Source organism: Silurus meridionalis, chromosome 14 (genome assembly GCF_014805685.1).
Source record: "Silurus meridionalis isolate SWU-2019-XX chromosome 14, ASM1480568v1, whole genome shotgun sequence".
Classification (NCBI taxonomy): Eukaryota; Metazoa; Chordata; class Actinopteri; order Siluriformes; family Siluridae; genus Silurus; species Silurus meridionalis.
The window spans coordinates 16812295-16826531 of record NC_060897.1 but is presented as its reverse complement, the minus strand read 5'-3'; the positions used below and the strand labels follow the sequence as shown (position 1 = coordinate 16826531).

Here is a 14237-nt window from a genome sequence, read left to right as displayed (position 1 = left end):
TTGAGTGCAATCAGCATACTCAGTTTCAGCACACTTTGTAGAACAGCAGTATGAGCACGAAAACACACGTGTTAAACATGTTTTTGATTGAAACAATGCATACTTTATCATAAATAAGGTGAACTAGTTAAAATGTGACTAAAATTAACATGTGACTTCATGTGGTGTATACCGGATATGAGTGAAATCTCGCTTCCGGGCGGGTGATTGGAACCTGACACTGCGAGGTGAGCCTTATATCAACTATTCAGCCATGTTGTCAATCCTGTTAGTTTAAATGAATTGCTCTCTTTCAGCATGTCTGCACTCGTGGAGGAAGCGATCAGACTGTACAGGGCAGAGGAGCGCAAACTCACGGAAACTATCTGGCTATATAAAGAGCTCTTACGCTCCATGTGAGTTGTGTTTAGTAATAGTGATGTGTTTGTCAGTAATTTGGCTGTTCATGGCAACATGGCTTTTTTAAAGTTTTAATAACAAGATGAGACATTTTGCAGGAAAACACGTGTGAAAGTCAGCAGTGAAGCAGAAACACCGGACAGCATCAAAGATCAGGGTAAGAGAATCCCCTTGTATGGAAAAGTCCAATAAAAATGACCTAACATAATATAGAATTTAATGTAAGGTTTCACTCAGGGATGTGCAGGCACCATTGCTTACTTTCCTTTGTGTATAACATGCAGTATATTTGCTTGAGATTCATTCGTATCGCTCACGTATTTAAAGACACACTTTCAGTACAGTACGTAGTAGTAGTTGGGCGGTGCTTATCTACTGGATGTGACGTCATGAAGCGCCAGTCAGAATTAACCTTGGGCCCCTCATTCTCACAGGGCCCTCAAGAGCTAGTCATTTAAATAATCTGAAATTTACATCCTAAAACAATGACCACTATGTTCTGATCAATGTGTTTTGATAATATTTACAGGTACATTGTATAATTATAGCTTTGGGTACCTTTTAAGACTTAACATCAGAAATGTGTCTGAAGGTCCCCATGTGTTATCTAGGTTCACCTTTGCTCTTTTGTTATGCAATATTGTGCCGACCTTTAATAACTTTGATTATAAACCACAGAATAAACTGAGACATGCATGACTGCATAAACTGTCCCTTTTTGGTTTAGTGTCTTTATTGTTGTGTGGGGTCTCTGGTCTGATGAGCTTCCTTCAGCTAAATAACTTGTATAAATGTATGTGTATTTGGTCAGCAGAATTAGAATCTGTAAAGAAGCCACAAAGCACCATGCATGTTTTGTAATATGGGGTCACTCCTGTCCAGCACTACAGTTGCATTATTTGCTTTGTGTGAGGAAGTCAGGTGTGTCAGAGAAGTATGTGAGGGTGGTGCAGGACATGTATGAGGGCAGTGTGACAGCAGTAAAGTGTGAATTAGGAACGACTGACTGGTTCAAAGTGGAGGTTGGACTGCATCAAGGATCGGCTCTGAAGCCTTTCCTGTTTGCAGTGGCGATGGACAGGTTGGCGGACGAGGTCAGACAGGAGTCTCAATGGACTATGATGTTTGCAGATGATATTGTGATTTGTGGTGAGAGTAGGGAGCAGGTTGAGAAGACCCTAAAAAGGTGGAGGTACATGCTGGAGAGAAGGAGAATGAAAGTCAGTAGGCGTAAGACAGAGTACATGTGTGTGAATGAGTGGGATGACAGTGAAGTGGTGCAGTTTCAGAGAGAAGAGGTGAAGAAGGTGGAGGAGTTTAGGTGCCGGGGTCAACAGTGCAATGTATTGGAGAGTTTGTTAGAGAAGTGAAGAAAAGAGTGCAGGCAGGGTGGAGTGGGTGAAGAAGAGTGACAGGAGTGATATGTGATAGAAGGGTATCTGCAAGAGTGAAAGGGAAAGTTTATAGGACTGTGGTGAGACTGTGGTATCATATGGTTTAGCTTGATGACTGTATATGTTAGTGTTAAGATGGTTTTCACACTGGTTCTCTAAACACATTCCTGTTATCTGTTCAGTATCTATAGGATCTTTACAATGTGAGTATGTACAGTATACAGGAAGTCTTTATCTGGACTCACACATCTCCAGTTATTATGTCTTCTTACCCAATCAGGAACAGTTTCAGCTCAGGATTTTTCCAGTGTGTATATATACTTGTCTGTGATCTGCATTGAGCTAAAGAACATTTGCGCCATGGTGTGTGCTGTGTAATTCTTCCCTGATCAGAAAAGGCACCATGGGCATCGTAGATCACATGAATGAAGGTTTTTTTAGGCATAATAAAAATCTAACAGTATATTAGTTTAATTAGCTACTGGACATTTCCTCACTGACCTGCCCCTCCTGCTAATTCATTTAGTTACGATAAGTCTTGCTTCAGTTACAGATACGGGGCATTAATAATAATAATAATGATAATGATAATAATAGTAATGCCCCGTATCTGTTAACAGAAGCAAGACTTACTTATATGATATCTGCTACATCTCCATGGTTGCGCAATGAGGCGCTTCCAAATAATGCAGTAACGTCAGATCCAGTGTTATGCGCTAAAATGCTCCGCTGCCACAGACTGCCCCAACTTATTTCATAATTATGAGATACTAAGTCATAATTGTAAGATCCTTTCTGTAATTTTTTTTCCTCTTTGTGAATGCAATGTGCTTCTGTAAATTACAAGAATTTTTAAATGCAAATGTAATTTTGGAGAAATTTCAATCTGGTTTCAGAACAGATCATAGCACTGAGTCTGCCCTATTAAAGATTCACAACTATATAATTCTTGCAAGAGAATAGCAGCTGCCCAGTTGTGTTGATCTTTTTAGAACTCACAGCAGCCTTTGACACCATAGATCATATTATTTGTTTTTAAATCTCTGTCTGGTTCGGCCACAACTTATTTAAATTGACTTATCCATCCGCACACCCATGGCTGAACTCTGAGGTCCTCTAATCGTGTCTTGCTCGAAGTGCCTAGAACAAGATATAAATCGTGGGGTTGCCGCACCTTCTCAGTGGCTCCTAAGCTTTGGAATTCCCTCCCTCCTGATCGCACATCTCAAAGGGAATTCTCTACCTTTAAATCCAAACTAAAGACCCACTTATTCACCAAAGCCTTTGTTTTGTATTAGAGCGTGGGCTTAGTCTCCTGCTTCTTAATGTTGATTTTATTTTTCATTTATTTTTACTATTTACTTTTTTTTCTTTTATGATCGTGCTATATTATCACTTTTATGTTAACTCAAATGTTATTACTATTTTGCACATTTCCTTTTGCACTTTGTTCAGCACCTAGGTTCTACCTCATAGTTGTTAGGTGCTACTGTATATGAATAAAGTTTGAATTGAATTAATAGGCACTGAGTAGATCTTTAAGTTCATGTGATCTGGGTAGCCATGTTAGCGTTTTTGTCCAAACTCTCCATGATAGATGCTGTCTTTGTTTTGTAGGCATTCCTCTGAAAGACAGACAAGAGCTTGAGCTCCTAGAACAAGTTCTGAAAAAGGCTTTGAAAATCCGCAGCAGCTCTGCAGTTATCTTGAATTACCAAGAAAACCCATGTTCTAGTGGGAGCGTAGACAAAGCTCCTGCTGTTAAAGGCCGTGATAAAAGAAACTGCCAGAAATCTTCATTGCTGTCTTCTGAGTTGAAAGGAAGCCATCAGCATGAAGGACAATTAAAAAGCACTGCTGGCTGTGGAAATGATGCTACATGTCAGGTTCCGGTAAAGACAGGGCCATCTTCTCGGCTCACCGTCAGAGGGAAGCATTCAGGTAAGAAACCGGTTTCCACACAAAAAACTACAACAGGCAGTGTCCAAACAAGGTCCTGTCAGGTGACCAGTTGTTCCAGAGGATCAGACAGAGGAATGCTTAGTGTCGGCTCATCATCTTTAGAAGAGAGGACATCTCAAACCAATCAGGAGTCAGAAATGCAAAGTAAAGCTTTGGCTCCCAAAGAACAATGGTGAGATTCATTTTTTGTTCTTTAGCACTAGCTGTAGCTCCTTATATGCATTTTCATTTTTATGCATATGAAAAAACATATTTTGTGTTGTAGGCTACCCTCTCCATCCTTACCATTATGGCAGACACAACAGGCCAAAAAGAACAAGTTAGTGCGTGCGTGCGTGCGTGTGTGTGCGTGCGTGCGTGCGTGTGTGTGTGTGTGTGTGTGAGAGAACCTCTTTTTATACATAGTATTTTGTGTTTGTATGATCATTGATCTTCAATTGGATATCTCAGTCTAATTTGCCTGTTGTTTGTCTCTCTCACTAGACTGTGGAATAAATCTTTGAGCAGACATTCTAAACCTGCACCAGAGAGAGATCAATTTAGGAAGAGACTTATTAGTACTGTATCCTTTCAGAAATGGAAGATTAACTATGTTTGTTTTTATGTTTTATTCTTTTTTACAATTTTATGTCAGTTCATTGAGGTTTATGGATATTTGTTTATTCACAGCTCTCTTAAGGTCATGTCACAGCATTTCAATCTGGTTGAGGTCTGGACACTGACTGGGCCATTGCAACGCCTTGGTTCAGTTGTTTTTCTGCTATTCTGTTGTAGATTTGCTGGTGTGTTGGGATAGTTGTCCTGCTGCATGATAGACAGATGGCCTACATCTGACTTTAGAATACTTTGGCTTTTAGCCAACTCAATGGCTTTAAGGTCCTCAGATCCTGTGGATTTAACAAGCCCAAATCATCACCCCCTACCATCACCCCACTACTATGTGCTTGGCGGTTGTAATGAGGCATTTGTGCTGACATGCAGTATTTGTTTTTTCACCAGAGTGCATTATGATCAAACCTCTCCAATTTGGTCTCATCTGTCCAAGGGACATTTGCAAAATTCCTCTAATTTGTCAAAACTAAGCCATACTGCCATTTTCTTTTTAGAGAGAGGAGGTTTTCTCTTTGTAACCTAAACAAATCATTCTTTTATGTAGGGCACTTAGCCTCTTAAATCCTATGGAAGTAGTAAAGGTGTACTTAGTTTTTCTATTTTGGCTTTATTAAAAAAACAAAAAGAAAAAAGTAATGACTGTGTAATATATATATAATGAGTTGTTTATCTGCAGTTGTATTTACCTGATAAAGACACACATTCTGTGACCTCGGTTTTAAGGCATTTTTTCACCCAGCAAAGTTTTTTGCTGTGTTCTTTTCTGCTCTTGTGTGCTGAGAGGGGCTGCTGTGCCTTGATGTAGCTTTGTTTGTGAACATGTGTTTATTTACAGACTGTTGCGTGCAATCCTGAAATACAGCTTTTTTGCAAAAGTATTTGTCGTGAGAAACTGGTTTCTCGTTATGGGCATGATTCAGGCTTCAGCTTAAAGGCTGTCCAAACCTTTAGTTCCTAAGATTGGCATTAAAAACAGGGGATTTGCAACAGTTGCAGTTGCAAATCTTTACACTAATGATTCAGTGTCTAGTTTGAGCAGTTACAATTATATTGTAATATTATGGTGCTAGATTCTTTTGAATGTGTTTGTTTGTTTTTTTTTCTCCTCCCCCACAGCTTTTTATTTGCCTTATTTTCTTGAAAATATATATATTTTTTACTAATTTAACTACAGGTCACACACTTGTCATGGCTCCTTGACCTCTGAATGTGCCAGTTTCCCAATGAGTGGTCTTCTGTTCAAATAGCTGCCATGGAAGAAGAGCTTGATGTCCTTACACAGTTAGGGCTCGACCTGACTCACTGCTATAATGCTGATCTTCAAATCCACCAACTGGGATGGAGTCCAGGTAGTGGATTATTAAAAGAACAGACTTGAAGAGAGAAAACACACTTCAGGGAGTCTGCAAGAGATTGTAGCAGAAGGGTGTAGGAGGAGAGACTGAGAGATGAGCCACAGGACCAGAGGGAGTAATGTGGAGCTTTTAAGGCTTTCAGTCATCTCACTCAGTAGAGAATTGATCTAATGCTCTTATTTGCTTTAACACCACAGTCATAATGTGGTTTTATTCTGGCAGCTTTTAAAATCCAAGCTAGTGTTGCCTTAGTGGAAACAGCACAGCTCTGGTGTATGTGCAAATATCCGTGTGTGTGTGTGTGTGTGTGTGCAGAACTATCAACAGAGAGGGAATATGAATCTCTGCTAATGCTGACAGGACTGGAAAAAATGATGGTGCAGATCATTAAGGAAGCTGATCGTCTCAAAAAAGGTACTTAATTGAGCCTGTCTTATGAGGGACACAGAGCTTTACCATTGGCATAGTCGTAGCCAATCTGCACATTTCATTCATTCTGGATCAGATTAACATGTATATAGAGAATATACATAAAAAAATAAGGTAAATGAGCTGAACTAATTAACTAATTGAACTGGGCAATAGAAGTAAAAACTAAAACTGTAAATAAATGTATAAAAACTGTAATAAATGCACTATGAATGCAATAGAGGCACAGTTGCTAGAATGGCATCTGGATACAGCTTTAATTGTAATATTCTTGCTATTTCTTTTTTATTTTTCTAAATGCTTTCTCTCAGATTGGGAGAGGAAGATGGCATGGTGGTACGGGGCTTTGTGTCCATTGCACAGCAGGGTTGAGTGGCACAGCTCAGAGCGACCCTGCATTCCCCCTTTACTGGCTTATAGCAGTAAAGGCGAGTTAGAAGAGCTGCAGAGTCTGAGGCTGTATGTATCTCAGCTGAAGCTGGAGATCCATGCCCACCAGGTCAGAGCAAAATTGTTTTTTCATTTAAACATTTAGAATGTATTTTGAATACACAAATTCTTTAGGTAAAATTAAAGCAGATATTCTAAGTAAATACAACAGGAATATTATATGTATAACACTCCTTAATTTTCTTCTACTTCTTTCGGTTGCTTCCATTAGGGGACAGCAGAACTTCCGTCTCCATTTCACTCTGCACTTTACATCTGCCTCTATCAAACCAACTCACTTGCATGTCTTCCATCACCACATACCTAAACTTCTTCCTTGGCCTTCCTCTTTTCCTTCTGCCTGGCAGCTTCATCAGCATTCTTTTACCGATATAGCTCATATCCCTGCTTCGCACATGTCCAAACCGTCTCAATCTTGCATCTCGCGCCTTGTCGCCCAAAACATCCTAGGGTCCCTCTAATAAACAAATTTCTACTCCTATCCATTCTCCTGTCTTTTTGACAATGCCACACCCTTAATTTTCTATCCATTCTGTATTTTCATTCATTTTTGTTTATCCATTATGTACTGATCTGTTTATCTTCATAATAGTTATCAGTCTATCAACTTTAAAATTTCAGAGAAACTTGGGTATTGGACAAACATGAAATGGTCTACTTTTGTAAAACAAACGAGCTGAAACAGTGGCTTATGGATGCAATGAATACCACTGGTTTTAATGATAATAATTAAGCACATTTACTATGATACAGAAAAGGCAAACAGAAATATCAAATTTCTCTTGTCATTTTCCTTCAAATATTACTAAAGATGAAGGTTTTGAGGGGAATGAGGAAAATAATGATGCAGGGCCTCATACATTCACTCTATTTGATATTACATTATGACCAGAGATGTAAACAATCCAGCCACTCCAGCCAAGACTGCAGTTGGTGTTAGTTTATAAGCACCTGTAATAGCAGGTAGGCATGCATTAGAGGGTTTTGCACCATTGGTGTTTGATTAGGCTATGCGTTTTACCCCCAAGTCATACTATATTATTACTATCTAACTGTATGATAAAACAGGAAATAATTCCTCACTTGTTTACCCTGATTATGTAACTGTGCATGCCATAGGACCGTTCTGTTTATCTACAACATGAAACTCTTTACATTCAGTTGCCAGCTTCCTTATTTGAAATATCTTTCCTTATACCTGGAGCAAGTGTTCATTTGAGCCCCTTTTCTGATGACAGCTCACTTTTGTTATCTCAGAGAAAGCCTTTAATCAAAACTGTTTATGCTTTTTTTAAAGTTTGGATCAATTTGCTACCTAAAAAAAAAGTTCCTATTGTGTTTAATTCCATTACATGAATGACAGACCCTGTTTGCATTTTTTCTTACTACAGGCCATGTGTGATACACTCATCAATCAAATCTCCTGCGAGTCCCCATCATCTAATCGACCCAGTGCTACTGCTCTACGTGGTGTTTATTCGCTCCTGGGAGAGGGAGGTGCTCAGTTTCCAAGTTTGGTCTTGGACAATGATTCCGCTTAAATGTAAAGAAAAATAATGCAAACTTTTTTATAATAAGTGAACCAATTAATTAGATCTGATTGATTTCTCACCCACGGAAACAATTTGAATAGCGTCCTCCAGATTTTTTGGTGTGTGTGTGAAACAGATGTTGTCTTTATCTATTGGGTTAAATGCTGGCAGCCAAGATCCTGCAGCTGCTCGGATGTAGGAGGAATTAAGCTGCCAGCTGCCATTAGCGGCTGTTTTTCTTCTACTTGACACCATTTCAAATCACCGCTCTGTAGTAGTTTGCAGTACGCTCTGTAGTACGCTTATCAGCAGCTTTTTTTTACATATCAAGAATTTATATTACAAAGATAGTTAATATAAATGTTGATTTATGTCTTATGAGTCATGTTTTGCTGAGGTTTTACCAGCAGAGAGCACCATTTTGCACAATCGTAGTCACGTCTGTCCTCCGGATTTGCATCTTCTGCTGTGATGTAGATTTTAAAACTTCAGGGCTTGTTAATGAGCTGATTAGTTAAGATGCATGTGTTGTGGAAAAGGAAAGCAGCAAAACATGCAGCAAAGGAAACCCAGGCACGTGGAGTGCGAGATAATGCCTGAATTGAGTATTGTAAGAAGTTCTTACAAAATTGTAAATGATTTAGGAACAAATTAGATTTTTATTTAATTTAAAATCTTTTAAATCTCCTGAGGACATTTGCTGTTCTTTATACTCCTATATTCCCTTTTCAGATTGTTATTTTAAAATATGCATGTTCATAAACACAAAAACAGAAAAAAAAAAAAAGACGTGTGTGCTTTTATGAGAAAAATTAAGGTTTTCTTTTTTGGCAATCATGAAACAACGCAATACAGAAAACTATATGCTGTTTTCATTTCACAGAAATAAATTCTTTGTTTTAGATCATTGAAGAATTTTTTGCTGTTTATTAAAGCATGCGTCATATACAACAATGTACAAGGATTTTGATGATCTGTTGTTTTGAATAGGGAGGATATACCCTTACTATATGTTACATAATCACAGAGTTGTAAAGTTTTAAGAATAAAATAATAATGTTGTTGGTTATATAATGACATTGTGAGTTATCTAGAAAATATGTGATATGAGAGGGCAACATTTGTAAATGACTTTGTGGACATATAAACAGCAGCTGCATTAAAAAAAAAAACGTGAAACTGAAATGAATACATGTGATGATGTTTATGGTGTAACTTAATTGAGTTGTAATAATTATGTTTGGAGTCCTGGCTGATTTTTCTCACTGAACTAATGTTGCATTTTGAGCACTTTAGTTCTGTGTTTAATCTAATTATGTATATGTACAGCACACTGAACAAATCTTTAAATGTTTCCTTGGTTACAAAGAAGACGTAAATGATACGTTAGGTTTATTCACGGTTGTAAGTCTACTACATAGCTTTTATGCAGAATGCAGTTTTAATGTTCTCCCAGCTCAACAGTGTGACTCATCCTGCTCTTTTGCAATACAATGAAAGACTGATTCGTCATCGTTGTGGCGTGTATGCGGTGTGATCAATACTGTCCATGGCTTGTAAAAGGACTTAAGAAATAACTCCAGACGCCTGTAGGTGAAAGTGAGATCCTGTCCATGTAGGCTGATCCAGACGGGGGGGACAGGTTGCGCTGGTGGGAGCCTACTCCAACCCCCACACACTCCTCTTTCAGTGACTCAACACAAAAAGGGGGAAACCAAAAGAATAGCATAACAAAGAACACAAACAACAGATGAGACACCATGCTCATATCATCTATCCATTGATCTGGTTTGAATAATCAGGGAGAGATCAATCTGTTGTATGGCATGTAATTGTATGCATTCATGAAATAAGATGGTGATACTGTTTAAAGCCACCAGCCAAGATCAATAATGTGTCAAAGGGCATAAATGTGTGTTTGACACATGGCTTTGTCGCTGAAGGTGATCATTGTTACTTGGCTAATATACTCAAGGCTGACAGATTTCTCTAATCCCTCCATTCTGTCACAATTATAAATTGAACTATACGGCTTAACGTCTGAAAAACGTTTAGAAGAAAAAAAGTAATTTGTACATTTTAAATGAGTAGCCTTTAGGTCTTTTCAAATTCCCTATAGTTCTACAGTGTTCCAAGATTAATATGTATATTTGTGTATTACTTATCATGCTAACTTATTATAAGGAATGTAAAATATATTGTCATTGATAAAACCAGTCAGTGCATGGCTTGGTTATTTTTAGATATTTAAATGTCAAATCTCAACTCCCATTAGGTTAGAGTTTCTGTTGAAGTAATCCATACTGAAGTGACATAAACATAGAACTTCTGTGGTAGGGGACTTTGTTTACCTGCTCTGCTAAAAAAAGAATTTTTTTTATTATCATTTTGTTATGATGTATCTTTAGTAGAGAATCAGTGTGATAAATCACGATGAAAGATGTGTCACAGACAGGGTGGGAAAGGCACAAAGTGGAAGTTCTTTCTTTGGAAGGAAGCAGGAAAGACTCTGTTGTAAATAAACCTTGAAAGACTTGGAGGCTGAATTGCATGGTGAAAAACGTTGTGAAACCTCAGCATTGTACAGAAAATATTCTTTATACTGCAGCATCTGGGAGGCATGAAAGATACTACTAGATATAATGCCATGGTGAGGATGGGAAGAATGTTCTCCAAACCGCTGATATCTACCTTCTTGTCACTGCCACCAGTGCTGGCCCCCCTGAACTATTTGTTGATGTATATAGAAAAGGACCTATAATCAAAGGCTAGAAAGACCAAAAAAGACTCTGAAAGCCCTGAAGCACTAAGAAAGTGGACTATGTTTTTGTCTGGCTGTTCCTTTATTGAGCCCTTTTGGTGTCAGTCCAGTTCAGTCTATTCACCCCCTGGAACTTGTAGCACTGCAATATGACAACTGGATAGTGACCGGTTTAAAACAGTTTCCCAATAAAACTAAAACCTTCACTAGTTTCACTGCACCATATTACAATCATTTACCAAAATCTTATTTTTGGCTCTATATGCATTGTACATTCACACCACAGTGACAGAATCATAAGAAACTTTCTCCATTAGAGAGTAAAGACCAAGAGAAACAGGATTGTTTCGCGGGAACTGCTCGCCTCTGACACAGACACAGAATCCTGGTTGTCTGTAAATATTGTGGCTCAAAGCTTCCCACATCTATAATGCAACTGTATCGGCCAACTGTACTGGATTCTAAAGTCCAAGACTGAAGCTATTTGAGTACCAGACTCTCGAAAGTTGTCATGATGCAAGATATTCTCTTCATCTTTTATACTGTTAAATTTGGGGGAAATTTTACAATTCTTGAAATGTAAAATGACACATTCAGACTTTTCAAAAGCAGTTCTGATGTACATAGAAGGTCATTAAAGATTAGTTAACGCAACTCAGGATTGGGCATAAAAACCTGTTTAGCATGTAATTACCATAAAATACATCTGTAAAAAATAGTTGTCAGTCATTAACACACACACATGCATATAAATTTTGTCAAACCCTATCTCTGTGATTCCACTGCATGCTCAGGATATGCTGGCATGTGAAGTTAAAGCTGCCAGTTCTTAGTAATCGCAGTCATCAATTATGGTGCTCATCATTCGGTTTACCCCTATTTGGTTAGCCCTGAGACTCTGTATGGAGCCACTTATCAAAAAGAGAGGGTGAATTGCAGTCTCCTCTTCCTCTAGTAGTTTAGCTTCTAAGTGTAAGTGTCTTGAGGGGTAAACAGTATATTCCAATTATGTGCAGGATAACCCACAGTGACACAATGGACAGTCTTCAGTCTCTTTTATTTATGTAGGATACTTTAACCTTTTCACTCATTGAAGTGTGTTGAACTTTATTAAAGCAGCTCCAGCTATGAAGTCTTGTTTTCTCAAATGTAAATAACCCTTTCTTTTCAGAACAAGACAATCTCATCAATCCCTAAAGCATAGAATAAAGACCACTATTTAGGAAGTATTGTGAAATAAAATGCATTTTGTTTCTTTGCATCTATGTTTAAAAACAATTTTTTTACTTCAAAATTTTCATTCATGTTTCGTCTCTTGTTTTTTTTTTCTAACCATATGGTTACACTTATGAAACTGCTAGTTCAGTTGTGACCTTTGTATGAAACATCAAATATAGAGTTATAATTGCCTGACATTTCAGGATTCGCTAACAGGACTTCTCTGTCTAATCTCATGCTCCCTTATAAGTCCCTTAGCTGTGATTTGTGTCTCTGAATTGATTTTCTTCTCTCTGGGGGTCAGAAACTCGCTCATTATCCAGATCAGGTAGATATTCTACATGGATTGGTCCAAATGAAGCCGTTTTTCTGAGAATTTGGCAACCTGCCTTTGTGTGCTGCTGCGTGGGTGGGTGAGGGTGTGTGGGCACGCGTGCGCGTGCGTGCGCGTCCGTGTGTGTGTGTGTGTGTGTGTGTGTCAGTATGGTAAGTTTAATCAGCCACAGAGGGAACATGCAGAGCTCTGCTGTGCTCTCATGTGGAATTCCCTCTGTTTAATCAAAAAGATTATTTAATTTTTTTGCCATTGTAGGATTTGACACAATATTCTTGTGCCTTTGAAGCCATCACATGCTCATATTATCTGTTCCTTTTGGATATATTTGTTAATCCGTTTCTGTTAATTGGAATGGTTGCAGGGAGTCCTGAAAAAATAGTGAGACACGGCTTTTGAATGGTTAACTTCCACCCTCCCTTCCTCTCTCCAGCTTTCCTTTTCATCCCCATTCCTCTGCTCTTGTATTCAGCATCATACTATGGCTTCAGCCAATCGTTTTCTCTGTCCAGCCTCTTCACTGCTTCTTTTCTCCACCCCCTGCCTTTGGCACATTATATACCCACACGCAGTCCAGCTGGGAGAGTGTTCAACATGCCGCTGCTGATTCACAGTGCAGACTATAAGACTGCACAGAATAGAAAGAGAAAAGGACTGTGCAGAGACTTTGGACCTATTTTTGCTAGTCACATTCATCTTGCAACGAGTTTTTCATTTGTAGCTGTTCATCTCTTCATCTCTTTTCAAACCAGGACTGGATTTGGAGTACTGTAGAGGAAGTTTCTCCGTGGACTCCAACAGCCTCATTGGCTCCTAATTTTTAAGATGGGCTGTACCACAGGACACCTGGCATGCCAGCCCCAGCCTTCTTCAAGCACCAGCCAGGATGGACAGACTCAGGAGGGAAGAGCAAAAGTCCCAGATGTACTGTCTTCTTTAGAGAGGCTTTCTCAGGCCACAGGAGGCATGGAAAAATCCTGGTACCGGTGCATCTTCCCCTTCGGAATCATCTCACTGGTGATTGGTATAGCAGGCACAGGCGTGACATACACGTACAACGACCTCCCTCAAACCAAGGTGGTATCAGTGGTCTTGCTGATTGTTGGACTAGTCCTGGTAGGAATGGCTACTGCATGTTGGTCCGCACATAAGAAGAAACGCAGAAAAAAGAAAGAGGGAGACCCCTTTACCACTGAACAGTGTCCCCTGTAAGAAAAGACTAGAAAGACGAGGACACCTTTGATTGACAACACGGGGAGTTGTGACACCACCTTGCCTTTAGTTTAACATTTTGTTTTGCCAAACTTTGGTCCATGTGTTCACTCAGGTAGCAGCAGTGTGAACATGCAAGGAAAACAGATGGATAGTGTGTTCAGGACATCCCCAGGGAGCAATGGAACCCACTGGACAAGCATGAGGGTTCTCAAACACATGGTTTACTGCCATTCAGCAAGTGTCTAATGTCAAAACAACTCCGGAGCCACATGCACATTTAAGACACTTAACGCTTGGGCCGTAACACCAAGCCATTGCTGAAGTCAGTGCTGCCGTCAACACAGCCGTCAGTTTCCTGCATTCCTGCCCTCGGGGCCAAATGGCTCCCCAAGGCAAGCAAAGAAGTGATCCAGAGAGGGCAACCAGACACCGCGATGAAAAGCAGAAGTGCAACCCCGTAATCGTCAGACGTCATTCTCCTGTTCTGTGACACTACAGCAATGTGTGAGCTTTTTTACGCAGTGGGAGAGTGGAACCTGAGCTCAACCTCAGCTAGCCCATACTGGCAAGAGGGCA

The 14237-nt window shown here is 39.3% G+C and overlaps 1 protein-coding gene across 1 annotated transcript; it reads left to right on the top strand.

The window, feature by feature from the left end:
* Nucleotides 1–82: 82 nt before the first annotated feature.
* LOC124396695 lies at nucleotides 83–9040 on the top strand. The gene is made up of 10 exons (XM_046865913.1): nucleotides 83–227; nucleotides 297–395; nucleotides 498–556; nucleotides 3411–3927; nucleotides 4021–4074; nucleotides 4239–4317; nucleotides 5584–5716; nucleotides 6038–6136; nucleotides 6463–6650; nucleotides 7993–9040. The coding sequence occupies exons 2-10, from the start codon at nucleotides 298–300 to the stop codon at nucleotides 8140–8142; spliced, it is 1377 nt and encodes a 458-aa protein (XP_046721869.1). The 5' UTR covers nucleotides 83–227; nucleotide 297; the 3' UTR covers nucleotides 8143–9040.
* Nucleotides 9041–14237: the final 5197 nt, after the last annotated feature.